This window comes from Heloderma suspectum, chromosome 2 (assembly GCF_057233095.1).
Source record: "Heloderma suspectum isolate Gila_16-S chromosome 2, 16-S_ref, whole genome shotgun sequence".
NCBI classification, from domain to species: Eukaryota; Metazoa; Chordata; class Lepidosauria; order Squamata; family Helodermatidae; genus Heloderma; species Heloderma suspectum.
Window position 1 is genome coordinate 142,411,545 of NC_139459.1, and position 14,300 is coordinate 142,425,844.

Below are 14,300 nucleotides of genomic sequence, written 5' to 3' on the forward strand. Positions count from 1 at the left end.
TACAAATGATGGGATCAGGGGATTAACCATCTTGTGCCAAACCTACATTACCCATTTAAATGTTTGTAAATGGAGAGTTGGTGTTGTACAGTGGCTTAGGGCACTGTTTAGACAAAGTCCTACAATTCTCAGCATTCCCCATGCTGGCAGGGGAATGCTGGGAGTTGTGGGACTTTTTCCTGTTTAAACATGCATAGGATTGTGCCCTACGGGTATGAGCTGGGAAGTTTGGGGTTCCGTCCTTGGGCTCCTTCACACCAAGCTTTTATCCTGCGATTGAGATTGCTCCTTCACGGAACTTTGCAGACTCTTTACATGACGCCGTGACCCTCCAGGGCGTCTCCTGCACTAAATGCCTTTGTTCCGTTTTTAAATAGATCGCAAATAATGAGCTATCAAATTACCCTGTTGTGTTCTGCTTCAGTTTCCTCCGTGAAAAGAGGGAAAGTAGCAAGAAGAGGAGTGAGATCAATGAAAGATAATGGAAGACTCCGATATGGGGAGGAGGAGGGGGAAGGGGGTGGGGGAGAAGGAAGCACTTGATAAAGGGAGTCCATTGTGATCCTGCATTTAAAACGGAACTAGGAAGCCCCTTTTTAAATGCAGGATTTTAGGCTGGTGTAGGGATTCCCCTTGTCTCAGCCATGAACTCTGTGGGAGGCCTTAGGGAAGCCACTCTTTTCTTAGATTCTCAACTGTAATTTTGGGATAATACTTCTGGCCTACTGTATAGGGTTATTGTAAGAACTACTGAGTATATTAGGGGCAAGCCCCTGTGGTAATAAACAAAGGAAGTAGCTCAGCTTATGTCAAATTCCCTGCCATGAAGCTTAAAAGCCCTCCTTCTCAGCCCCAAGCCCTTCCGAACCCTTCCCCTTTCAACCCTTTACCAGCTGGGGCAGCAACAGAGTTGGCACTTTGGACCTAGGGAGAGGGGAAGGAGAGATGTCTACTGCCCCTTCCCATGCCAGGACAAAAGGTCTGCAGCCCTTGAGAAATGTAGCAAAAGCCTGAGGAAAAAAGAGAATGCGGTATAGAAGGTGGGTATAGAAGGGAATGGGGGGAAGCATTTGGGGAGTGGAAGATGACTGTTTAGGAACATAATAAAGACAATTAGGAAAAGTGAAATATAGAAATACAGTTGATTGCACTATATATATATATATATATATATATATATATATATATTCATAACAACATTCCTCTGCATATACATTTACATGGGTATTTTTGTTCCTATAAGTCACATACCCCCACATTGTGACTTAAGTTAACTGCACTGACCTATCCTACTGTGCACACTGTTACCATTACTGAGACTTTTATCATTACTCGCTTTCTATTCCATTTGTAACTTGAAATTTCTCCAGTATTTGGCAGGAAGTATTCATGCACCTGCCAAAAGATTGCTCACCAAAATGTTGTCATCTCTTTGACTGTTTTCCTGAAAATGTTCAAGAACACAAGCCAAAGAGTCTTAGAGAAACAATGTCCTATAATCATCCGTATTGTTTGGAGTACTTTTAGCCCAGAATAGTTGAAATAGTTTAATGTTGAAACTATTTCAACCTGATATATGCGTAATATGTTGCTTTCTTAAAACTATGGCTCTCTTTTTCATAATATATATTTTAATTTTAATATTTTAATTATTTCAGTCTGCTGCTTTTAATTGCTGGTCATCTTTGTATTTGTTAAGAACATAAGAACGTAAGAAGAGCCATGCTGGATCAGACCAAATGTCTATCTAGTCCAGCACTCTGTTCACATAGCGGCCAACCAGCTGTCGACCAGGAACCCACAAGCAGGGCATGAGCGCAACAGCACCCTTCCACCCATGTTCCCTAGCAACTGGTGTACATAGGCTCACTGCCTCTGGTACCAGAGGTAGCACATAGCCATCAAAACTTGTAGCCATTGATAGCTTTCAGGAATTTGTCTAATCCCCTTTTAAAGCCATCCAAACTGGTGGCCATCACTACTTCCTGTGGTAGTGAATTCCATAGTTTAACTATGGGCTGTATGAAGAAGTACTTCCTTTTATCTGTCCTGAATCTCCCACTAATCAACTTCATAGGATGACCCTGGGCTCTTGTATTTTGAGAGATGGAGAAAAATGTCTCCCTATCCACATTCTCCAGACCATGCATAATTTTGTAGACCTCTGTCACGTCTCCCCTTACCCTCCCTTTTTCCAAGCTAAACAATCCCAGCTGTTGTAATCTTCCCTCATAGGGGAGTTGCTCTAGCCCCATTATCCTTTTAGTTGCCCCTTTTCTGCCCCTTTTCCAGCTGTACAATATCTTTTTTTAGGTGTGGTGGCCAGAACTGTACACAGTATTCCAAATGTGGTCACACCATAGATTTGTATGGTATTTTATTGATTTTATAGAGTTTTATTTTAAAATCTCTGGGAACTTTTCTGGGAACTGTTTGGCTGAAGGGTGGTTTACAGATGTATAAAATAATTCTTCTATAAATAAGAAAAAGTCTTGTAGCACCTTAAAGGCTAACACATTTATTATGGTGTAAGCTTTTGTGGATCGGATTCCAGTTCATTAGAAGCATGAAGCTTTACCATCCTCTATGGGTGCAGAGGAAAAATAAAAAATAAACAGAGGTTAAATGGTAATGAAATCCACAATGTATAGTCTGTGATAAATAAATTAAAGCTTAAATGTATGCAAAAGAAGCCCAGTGACCATTCACAACTGCGATAATTAGTGATGACAAAATAATCTGTGCTAAGTAAATTAACACCTGTAGTGGGGGAAAGACAATTATTGTCTCTATTCAAGCCCAAGTGAATAGAATAAGATTTCTGAAGATAAAACATCTGATGAAGTGGACTGTAATGTACAAATGTTTATGCCATATTATAGTCATTAGTTTTTCAGGTGTTTCAAGACTCATTGGAGCTTTTTTCTGCAACAGGCTAACATAGCTACTTCTGGAAATGATTCTAATATATTAATTTTTGTAATTTTCATATGATTTATCTATGAAGGAAACAAATAGGGTGAGTGTTTAGCATTAGAAAGAGTGAGATTAAAAACGAGAAAATAAATTCATAGTGAAGTTAGGAAGATAATCAGTTTTGCACCAAAGTCTCTCAGCAGAGTAAATATCATAAATAATAGATAGAAGAGGCTAACCAAGGTTTTGGAGGAAATTGGATCATCAGTCAGAGTGCAATGCATCCAGGATAAAGTAATCTAGAGAGGAGAGGAGAATTGAAAGTTGTAGCAGCATAATCCAGGGAATTAGAGGAGAAAACAGAGGAGCAGAATAAGACAAGAAAAAAAGGCCTCAGAGTCAAGATAACAAAAAACAAGAAAAAGACAGGAACTAGTTGGGAAGAAAGACCAGACCAGAAAAAAAGTAATCATGGATCAGAAAAAGGAAAAGAAAAAATAGAGAATATATGTTCTTTACAGGAATAAGACAGTAAAGCATATACTGTCTCCCTGTTCCAAAACTCCATACACTCAGCACAAGGTCTGAATAGAACCTATGGGGACAAAACTATAGGTGCGTCAGCTCTTGACACACAACTAGGAACTCTGCAAAAGGCAGGATCCCTGATAGTGCAAACAGGGCCTATACAAATATACAGTGCTGAGAAGAGGTGCAGACAAGATCCAGGGTATGAACATCGGAGTGTGTTGGATAATTCATCCATAGGATGAGATTGTCAGGAAAGAAGAGAATTGCTGGAAGGAAAAATCAGAGGCAGAGTTAAGGTGAAGTACCGCAGGAAAAGGGGGAAGTGGTTAAAGGAGAAGGAAAAAAGGAATTAACGCATGAATTGAGATCTACAAAGAAGGGAGACAACCAAAACTGGGGGTCAGTAATGGCAAGATGTATATTAAAGAGGGTAAAAAGATGAATAGTATGAAATTCAAAAGAGGAAAGGGAAGGAGGAGTAAGAACTAGGAAGTGAAAAAAAGAAACATGTGGGAGCCTACACTATCACCACAACAAGTAAGGCAGAGAGAGTAGGAGAATGATGATGTACTTTGAAAAAGGGTGGCGGGGGTTTCAGAGTAGGAAGGACCTACTTGATCAGTCCCATTCACATAGCTGTGGGTCTTTAAATGTTACAGCTACATCGTGGGATGAATCTGTGGGAAAACTGCTCCCACTGTAATATTTAAAGTGCACTACAGTCAGCCCAAACCACAGTTTGACAAACTCTCTTCTAATCCGGTTTACAAATGTTGGCTTGATGCTGGCTCCGATTAGTGAAAACAGGTGGAGCCATAAAGCTATTCATATCCCCCAAACTGAAAGTGAGAAAGGCAACAAGGGAGGGGAAGGAGAGTGTGAGTCCACAAGACACTCCGAATCTCCCCTGACCAATCTTATGTTTCCACAAAGCCAACATGAGATTGCCAGCTGGAGGTTTATTGGGATTTAAGCTTAGTCTTTCTTATGTGTCATGTCTATATAGAATCATACAGTAGAACAAATAGTGGATTTGTATCTGCTCAATAGTTCAATACAAAATGGTCTGTATGCGTGTACATTCCTTCATCTTTGTGAGGTATTTCCCATGATCCCCTGGTTTCTTATTTCTGCTTCTGGTTAGTGCCCTGAAGTAATACTAATTGATCTGTTCTGGTAATTTCTCCCTGTCACTTTTTATCCTTTGCTAGGTCTGACTTCTCTGTGCTGAAGAAATGACTGCTGGTCTTGGTGTCAAGACATCACTTTTCCATCCTAATAAATCTCAGATAATTTTAGGCTTACGTGCTATAGAGTGGGCAACTCATGGTGGCTTTTTGTGGGAATCATCCATTCATGTGAGCAACATAAAGTGCGAGTCAGTAACTTACTAAGCTCAACTGGAGCAATTTCAGTGATTTACAATGTACGTTTGAGAAATCACATTGAGGCAGCTAAGGTCCATGAACTGCTGGCTCAAACATTACATTGCTTACAAAAGGGATAAAATACAAAATGAAAAACAATCTCTCCTTTGGACCCGCAGTCCTCCGCATGCCCCGTAAGGAGCTTTTTTCCAACTGGGTGTGTAGCAGAACTGAAATGACATCGTGTACACACACACACACACACACACTGAAATGGGAGCAAGTGGGGATGAGAGGAAGGGAAAGTCCTGTTGTGCAAGCAGAGGTCCACTCACACAACATTGGATGCCACTCATTGTCATCATCTCCCCACAATTATCCCAGCACCATATTAACGGTCTTTATTCTAGACTAAACACATGTAGTCCCTTTTAGGCCTTCCTCATAATGGATGTCTCTTACTCTGGAATTCAGCTTTCAGGTGCCCAGGTCCAGTCCACATACCTGGGGCAGAGGAGGTCACAGGCTTCCCTAAGCAACAAGGTGCCCAAACTGAGGAAAGGCAGACGATCTTGTTGCTATATAGCAAGCAATGGCATAGGAGTGTCTCTCCGGAATCACATGATTCTCAGGGCCAGGAAGGAGGCCCTTTTATACTGTATGATTCTACCAGTGATTTCCAGTGCAGCAGCCTTCCTCAGGAAAAAGGGTCAGCCTGTACGCTTACTTTTCGTCTATGGCAGTGGAAAAGGAGGAAATTCTAATGTCCCATTATTTAGTGGCTACAAGTCATGATAGCTATATATTACCTTGAGTATTGGAGCCAGTCTGCCTCTGAATTCCAGTTGCTTGGGAACATGAGCCAGAGGCTGCTATTGCACTCACATCCTGCTTGTGGGCTTCCCATCAAGGCACCTGGTTGGCCACTCTGTAAGCAGAACGCAGCGGCTCGCCTGATTAAAGGCAGCCGCCGGCGAGATCACATCACTCCAGTGCTGAAGGAGTTGCACTGGTTACCAGTTGTTTTCCGGGCCAAATTCAAGGTGTTGGTTTTGACCTTTAAAACCCTATATGGTTCCGGCCCAGCCTATCTTAAGGAGCGCCTCCAGCAGCACCAGACAGGCTGCTTAACAAGATCAGCCTCGGATGGCCTTCTCTCTGTCCCATCAGCAAGGACAGCTAGACTGGTGGGGACGAGGGAGAGGGCCGTTTTTGTGGTGGCCCCCACTCTGTGGAACTCCCTCCCTAGGGAACTCCGCCATGCCCGCTCTTTAATGAGCTTCCGTCGTGCATTAAAAACGTGGTTGTTCAGGCAGGCATTTGGGGTGGGTTAGGGTATTTTAGAAAATGTTTTTACTGTAGAATTTTATTGTTTTAAACTGTTTTATTGTGTGTTGTACATCGCCCAGAGTGGCTGGGTGACCAGCCAGATGGGCGATCAATAAATTTAATAATAAATAAACAAACAAACAAACAATGCTGGACTAGACAAGCCTTTGGTCTGGTGCAGCACAGTCCTTCTTATGTTGACTTGAAATTCAAGACTTTGATGCATGTCCTAATCTTTGTTCTCTGATTTTCAGTGAATCTTCTTGACACAAGCACTGCTCAGAGTGAGCTAGGCTGGTTGCCAGATCCTTCGGATACTGGGGTGAGTACATAGTACATGCTCTGTAATAAAACTGAAAGCCATCTGTATGAAAATGCACTGAGAAGTTTCATGGTGAACTCTCTAATAGTGATTGGCTGAGTTGCCTTTATGTCACAGATAGGTCTCTTGCTGCCGTTGGCTGAGCTGCTCTAATCTTAAAGAAGGGCAAAGCAAGCAGGAAAGTCTAGAAAATAGGCAGAAGAAGCAGGGGCCTTGGAAAAGAGGAGGCAGGAGGTTGAGAAGACAAGTCCAAGGAAGAGAGTTTGAAGAGAGAGTGATCAAGTAGAAACGTGAAGGCCACACCACAAGGTGGAAGCTGAGAAGGAAAGGTAGACTGTGAGAGAATGGACAGAGGAGAAATGCATATGATCAGGAGCAGCAGAGGTAAAGAAAGCTGAAGTTTACATATTGACCTGAAATAATCAGCCAGATCTTTGGCTCTAGGCTTCTAGCCCAAAAGTAGTCTTCAGAGCAGCTTCACTTTGCAACCATACCTCAGCCCAGCTGTTCTAGACACCCTAATATTCCATGACTGAATTCCTCACACAAGCCTTCTTCACTCTGCCTTTTACAGTTCATCTGCCACATCTCCCATTCTTTGAATCTTCTTTTCTAGAAGCAAAAGCTCATGGCGAAGCATCCCATACATGATTTCAATACATTTTTGCTGTATTGGGAGCTGTGGATAAAAATAGTTTCCGTATATATTTTATGCGTGGTTTTCTCATTTTGAGTCAATGCTACGGTCTGCAGGGAAAAGGATGTTTTTTGGGTCGATCTTGCGCAAGTAAATTTGCTCATATCTATTAATACTTTTTTCTTTGTTTTGCATTTTTGTTCTTGTCGCTGAATGTCTAGCTTTCTTGTTTGTTGTTTCTTTATCCTCTTTCAATAAGAGGGGGGAACAAAAGCACAAGCCCTTTTATGAGCTACATGTTAATTGCTCATGTCTCACCCTGCAGGTGGGTCCTCACTGTTTCTGTTAAGAGATTTATCCAGCTGAAATTTTTGAGCAGATCACAAGCTCCTAACATTTTTTTAAATGGCTTTGTGTAAGACTACCTAGTTATACTTTGAACATTCTTTGGAATGCACTGTAAATCTCCATTGCCTCTGGGGATTGTCACATACTTTTTAGCTTCCTTTTTGATGTTCCTGCAATGCAGCGTGCTAACCTTGAAGATTCTGAATTGCTGCCATTTTCCTCCAATTTGGTGTGGAAATGTTTTTTCCCCATACAAAGAGATGAAGGAGAGTCCAGGTACACTATTTCCTCAAGCAATAATTCCAGAGTCTTCCTTTTATAGATGTTCCTTTTACATGGTCAGAGTCAAGAATGTCCTGGGATTTATGGTGATTTTGTCATACCTCTGTATTTACAAATCAGTTAACATAAAACCTTTTGGTTTAATATGTTGTGTTAGGGCACAATCCTATAGTTTCTGGAGAATGTCCCAGGGACCATAGGATTTTCCAGAATTCCCCCTCCAAAGCCATAGACACTGTTACGACCTCAGAAGGGGAAATCCAAATGGGAGTGTTCCCCCCACCCCACCCCTTGCAGCGCTGCAGAAAGAGCCATGGCAGCTTCCTCAGATGAGGATGCAGTTGAGGGGTAGGGGAGTTGCTGAAGATATGTCCTCACCCCCTTCCCTGCAACTCCACTAGACACAGTAAAAAAGCATGACTAGTGAAAAAAGCAACAGCAGGAGGAGAGAAAGGCGAAGATCACTTCCATTGCTCCTTCTGCTCTGCCAGGCCTCTGCCAGCAGAGCCTTGGATTTTTGGAGTGCTCCGACATCAGAGTGCTCCTTAGGTAAGCATAGGGTTGCACCCTTAAGGGCTTTCAGTTGCCAGCTGGGTTGCTGTTGCTGTTCAGTCGTTCAGTCGTGTCCGACTCTTCGTGACCCCATGGACCATAGCACGCCAGGCCTTCCTGTCCTGCGCTCTCTCCCGGAGCGTGCTCAAGTTCATATTCATTGCATCCGTGATGCTATCTAGCCATCTCATCCTCTGCCGTCCCCTTCTCCTTTTGCCTTCAGTCTTTCCCAGCATCAGGGTCTTTTCCAGGGAGTTTTCTCTTCGCATTAGGTGGCCAAAATATTGGAGCTTCAGCTTCAGTATCTGTCCTTCCAATGAGCACTCAGGGTTGATTTCCTTTAGGATGGACTGATTTGACCTCCTTGCAGTCCAGGGCACTCGTAAGAGTCTTCTCCAGCACCACAGTTCGAAAGCATCAATTCTTCGGCGCTCAGCCTTCCTTATCGTCCAGCTCTCACAGCCATACATTACTACTGGGAAAACCATAGCTTTGATTAGACGGACCTTTGTCGGCAAGGTGATGTCTCTGCTTCTTACTATGCTGTCTAGGTTGGCCATAGCTTTCCTCCCAAGGAGCAAGCGTCTTTTAATTTCATGGCTACAGTCACCGTCTGCGGTGATCTTGGAGCCCAAGAAAGTAAAATCTGTCACTGCTTCCATTTCTTCCCCTTCTATATGCCAGGAAGTGATGGGGCCAGATGCCATGATCTTCGTTTTTTTAATGTTGAGTTTCAAACCAGCTTTTGCACTCTCCTCTTTCACCCTCAACAAGAGGCTCTTTAGATCCTCTTCGCTTTCTGCCATTAGGGTGGTATCGTCTGCATATCGGAGGTTGTTGATAATTCTCCCAGCAATCTTAATTCCGACCTCTGATTCATCCAACCCGGCATTTCTCATGATGTACTCTGCATATAAGTTAAATAAGCAGGGTGACAATATGCAGCCTTGTCGTACTCCTTTCCCAATTTTGAACCAATCGGTTGTTCCATGTCTGGTTCTGACTGTTGCTTCTTGACCCTCATACAGGTTTCTCAGGAGACAGGTAAGGTGGTCTGGTACTCCCATCACTTTAAGAATTTGCCACAGTTTGTTGTGATCCACACAATCAAAGGCTTTAGCGTAGTCAATGAAGCAGAAATAGACGTTTTTCTGGAATTCTCTTGCTTTCTCCATGATGCAGCGAATGTTGGCGATTTGATCTCTAGTTCCTCTGCCTCTTCTAAACCCAACTTGTACTTCCGGTAGTTCTCGGTTCACATACTGCTGAAGCCTAGCTTGTAGGATTTTGAGCATCACCTTGCTGGCATGTGAAATGAGCGCAATTGTGCGGTAGTTTGAACACTCTTTGGCGTTGCCCTTCTTTGGAATTGGAATGTAAACTGACCTTTTCCAGTCTTGTGGCCACTGTTGAGTGTTCCAGATTTGTTGGCATATTGAATGCAGCACTTTAACAGCATCATCTTTTAGGATTTTAAATAGCTCGGCTGGAATACTGTCATCTCCGCTAGCTTTGTTGTTACTAATGCTTCCTAAGGCCCACTTGACTTCACTCTCGAGGATGTCCGGCTCAAGTTCAGTGACCGCACTATCATGGTTATCAGGGACATTCAGATCTTTCCTGTATAGTTCTTCTGTGTATTCTTGCCACCTCTTCTTAATCTCATCTGCTTCTGTTAGGTCCCTGCCTTCTTTGTCCTTTATCATGCCCGTCTTTGCACAAAACGTTCCCTTGAGATCTCCAATTTTCTTGAAGAGATCTCTAGTCTTTCCCATTCTGTTGTTTTCCTCGATTTCTTTGCATTGTTCATTTAAGAAGGCCTTCTTGTCTCTCCTTGCTATTCTCTGGAACTCTGCATTCAGTTGGCTATATCTTCCCCTTTCTCCCTTACTTTTCGCTTCCCTTCTTTCGTGAGCTACTTGTAAAGCCTCATCAGACAGCCACTTGGCTTTCTTGCATTTCTTTTTCTTTGGGATGGATTTCGTTGCTGCCTCCTGAACAATGTTACGGACCTCCGTCCATAGTTCCTCAGGCACTCTGTCTATCAGGTCTAATCCCTGAAATCTATTCCTCACCTCCACTGTATATTCATCAGGGATATGATTTAGGTCATACCTGAACGGTTTAGTGGTTTTCCCGACGTTCTTCAATTTAAGCCGAAATTTTGCAAGAAGCAGCTCATGATCTGAGCCACAGTCAGCTCCAGGTCTTGTTTTTACTGACTGTATGGAGCTTCTCCATCTTTGGCTGCAAAGGACATAATCAATCTGATTTCGATATTGACCATCTGGTGACGTCCATGTGTAGAGTCGCCTCTTGTGCTGCTGGAAAAGAGTGTTTGCTATGATCAGCATGTTCTCTTGGCAAAACTCTATTAGCTTTTGTCCTGCTTCATTTTGTACACCAAGGCCATGCCTGCCTGTTATCCCGGTGATTTCTTGACTTCCTACTTTAGCATTCCAATCCCCTATGATGAAGAGGACATCTTTTTTTGGTGTTAGTTCTAGAAGGTGTTGTAGGTCTTCATAGAACCGATCAACCTCAGCTTCTTTGGCCTCAGTGGTTGGGGCATAGACTTGAATTACTGTGATGTTGAATGGTTTGCCTTGGATTCGTACTGAGATCATTCTATCATTTTTCAGATTGTACCCCAGTACTGCTTTTCCCACCCTTTTGTTGACTATGAGTGCTACTCCATTTCTTCTAAGGGATTCTTGCCCACAATAGTAGATATGATGGTCACCTGAATTAAATTCGCCCATGGCTGTCCATTTGAGTTCGCTGATTCCCAAGATGTCGATGTTCAATCTTGCCATCTCATGTTTGACCACCTCCAGCTTACCTTGATTCATTGATCTGACATTCCAGGTTCCTAAACAATATTGTTCTTTACAGCATCGGATTTTCTTTTCACCACCAGACACATCCACAGCTGAGTGTCCTTTCGGCTTTGGCCCAGCCGCTTCACTCTTTCTGGCGCTACTTGGAAATACCCTCTGCTCTTCCCCAGTAGCATATTGGACACCTTCCGACCTGAGGGGCTCATCTTCCGGCGTCATATCTTTTAGCCTTGTGATACGTTCCATGGGGTTTTCTTGGCAAGAATACTGGAGTGGGTTGCCATTTCCTTCTCCAGTGGACCACATTTTGTCAGAACTCTCTGCCATGACCTGTCCGTCTTGGGTGGCCCTGCACGGCATAGCTTATGGCTTCACTGAGTTACGCAAGCCCCTTCGCCACAACAAGGCAGTGATCCATGAAGGGGTGCCAGCTGGGTACTTGTAACATAAGAGTGGTAGCTTCAGTTGCAAGATAGGTTCAGTTCAATAGACTCCATGTGTCTATTCCAGTGTACAGACAAATCTGGTACTTAGGTCCAGTATTCTGCCACTTAAGTCATTCAGCTCCAAGGTAATGATGAAGCTGGAACCAGCCACAGCACAGGACACCACACTATGTCTATATTGCCTAAATAACATGTCTGTTATGATCACAACCCTTAAGAGCGGTCATTTTCCAGCATTTTGGAGCGTGAGTGAACATGGAAAGCCCTTAACACAACATGTTATCCTAATGGGGCAGGTGAAGGCACCCCAACTGAGGTGCGCAGGATGAAAGGACTCCACCAGGCACCTTGGCCAGGGAACTTTCAGTGTGCTTGGGCTTTCCCTGACTGGGGAAAGCCTGAGCGCATCAAAGTCACGTCCCGGGTGGAGGAGTGTTCTTCCACCCAGCACCTCAGTTGCATGGCCTCGGTGTGCTTGGACTTTGCTGAGCAGCTATAGCAGCCATAGTTAGGGGCAAATCAGTTCAGGACCATGGTGTGTGGGAGAGGGGGGCTTTAATCCTTTGCCCCTACATGGTCCCAAGCTGAATACTCCCCAGAAGCCTGCTTTTTGCCATTGGGAGAAAAGCTTCCAGTGGTGCCAATAGAAGCCTTTGTCCTGGGGCAAATAGCAGGCAGAGTCCCCCCCCACCTGATTTGGATGAAAGCTGTGGCAGGGGCAGAGGGTTCAAAAGGCCCCCTCCCCCCAACACACCATGGTCCCAATTCAGTTCACCCCCAAACCCAGCCCCATAAGGGCCAATGAGATAATTAACATCGCATCCATTTTGGCCTTCTGCCCCCAGCCTAGGAGGTTGGGTGTGGCTTGCATTCCAGGCTTTAGCAATATCATCCAACCATCAGTGTCCATTAAGTAAGCAACTTTAGCTGTACAAGAACTTAGGCAGGTGATACTCTTGTTTTCTCTGTACGACAGAATGATGCAGTGATAACCCACCTTTTTAGCAAGTCTGCCACAAGTCAAAGCCCACAGTATACGATAGCGCTGCACTAGTGTGCTGATATGGAGGGTCTGCCTTGGGTTAGTCCCGCTTATTGAGTTAGGAAGTAAGCAGCACTGTACCACTGGGGAGGCAGGGAGGGCAATGTGCACGGCTTCATGGCCAAGCCATAGGCCTCCTCCCTCCTGCTCAGACATGCCAGAAACTCTTGCTGCTTATGCCACTCCTGTGGCATTCATCCCACATGTTGATCCCCCTTGGAATATGTGTTTATTTTGAATGCATTTCATTCCCACCTTTCTGTCCAATTTTGGATATACCAGAAGTCTATTAGCCATAACATCCTGCATTAAAATTATAGCTACCATTTAAGGCCAGTTCCAACATGAGCAGAAAAGAAGCAGAAAATGAAAAATAAATAACCCCCCCAAGGCCTGGTGTAACAAAACATTCACCTGGTAGAAAGGAGCTAGCTAGCAAGGCATGTTTCAAGAGAGAGAACTTTCCACTTGGAGTGCTACCATGGAAAAGGCCCTGGTCCTTGTGGACACCAGTCTTGCTTCACCCATGAAAGGCACCTGGAGCAGAGCCCTGTTGGGAATGGTTTGAATTTCCAATGAGGTTCATATGGGAGGAGGTATTCTCTAAGGTATCCTAATCTCAAGCCATGCAAGGCTGTAAAAGTCAACACCAACAACATCTTAAAGTTAGCCTAGGAACAAATGGGCAGCTACGGAACAGCAGCTGTCTCAGCACTGGCACAATGCAGTGCATGCATCTAGCACTAGCTAGTAATTATGCAGCATCTGGATCAAACGAAGTTTCAAATTCTCTTCAAGGACACCCATATGTAGAGCATGTTATGGTAGTTTGTGGAAGCTACTGGGGCCATTTATGGCAGTGGCAAGACCTTCTCATGTGAAGGCATGTCTCATAATACTGTGGTTAATCAAATTAAGCATTCTTTTGCATCAGGGTGCGACTGATAGACGGTGTGGTTCCTGCAGATTAGGGTTACTATCTAGAGATTCTTGTAATTACTGGATGTTGTAGCCAGGCAACCATCTCAACAAATATTGTGCAATATTCTTCTTTGCCCCGTTATTCTAGCTGGCTTTCAAGCCTCAGGCATGCCTCAATCGCAAATTTTGTCAATTATTTCCTTGCAGACAAAGACAAAGGGTCCATGGCCTGACATCAGCCTTTGCACCCGAGAGATTGTTTACATGTCCGCTGGCCTTGGCAAGAGTAAAGAGTAAATCTCTTGGGTAACTCACAGCTGCCCTTTCAGAAAGCAGTGAAGGGGCGATAGTGACACCTTATCTATCCGGAGGGGAGCAGTCTCTGCAGTTTGACTGCCTCCTCATAATTATATGGAAGATCAGAAGTGACGATAGGAAAGCACCATCGCCTCAGAGCCTTTGCAATGATATTAATTTGAACCCCATTTCTCCTTCCTTATGCCAAGCCTAACTAGTGTTACCTTCTTGATAAAACAGGAGCTTTTAAGATAACTATGTGGCTTGCCCTCATGTCTGATGAGTATAAGATAGTGTTACAGGGTGTTAAGAAAGGAAAATAGCCACCCTTTCCAGTGGGTTATCTAGCACTTATTGGCTGCGTTTGCACAGAATAATACACCAGGATTCCTGGCTTACCAGGAATGAGCTGCATGCTGATGGACGCAGCCTGTTTGCTTCTACTTGGCTGATAGGGTATTACATATCTG

General features: G+C 43.9%; 1 protein-coding gene across 1 annotated transcript in view; it reads left to right on the top strand.

Moving 5' to 3' along the window:
* The window catches only part of EPHA1 (EPH receptor A1), an 86,467-nt gene that overhangs the window by 5,028 nt on the left and 67,139 nt on the right, over positions 1-14,300 (top strand). The window contains exon 2 of the mRNA XM_084835108.1: positions 6,398-6,465. Within this exon, the coding sequence (XP_084691234.1) occupies positions 6,398-6,465 (68 nt within the window). The remainder of the gene's footprint in view (positions 1-6,397; positions 6,466-14,300) is intronic.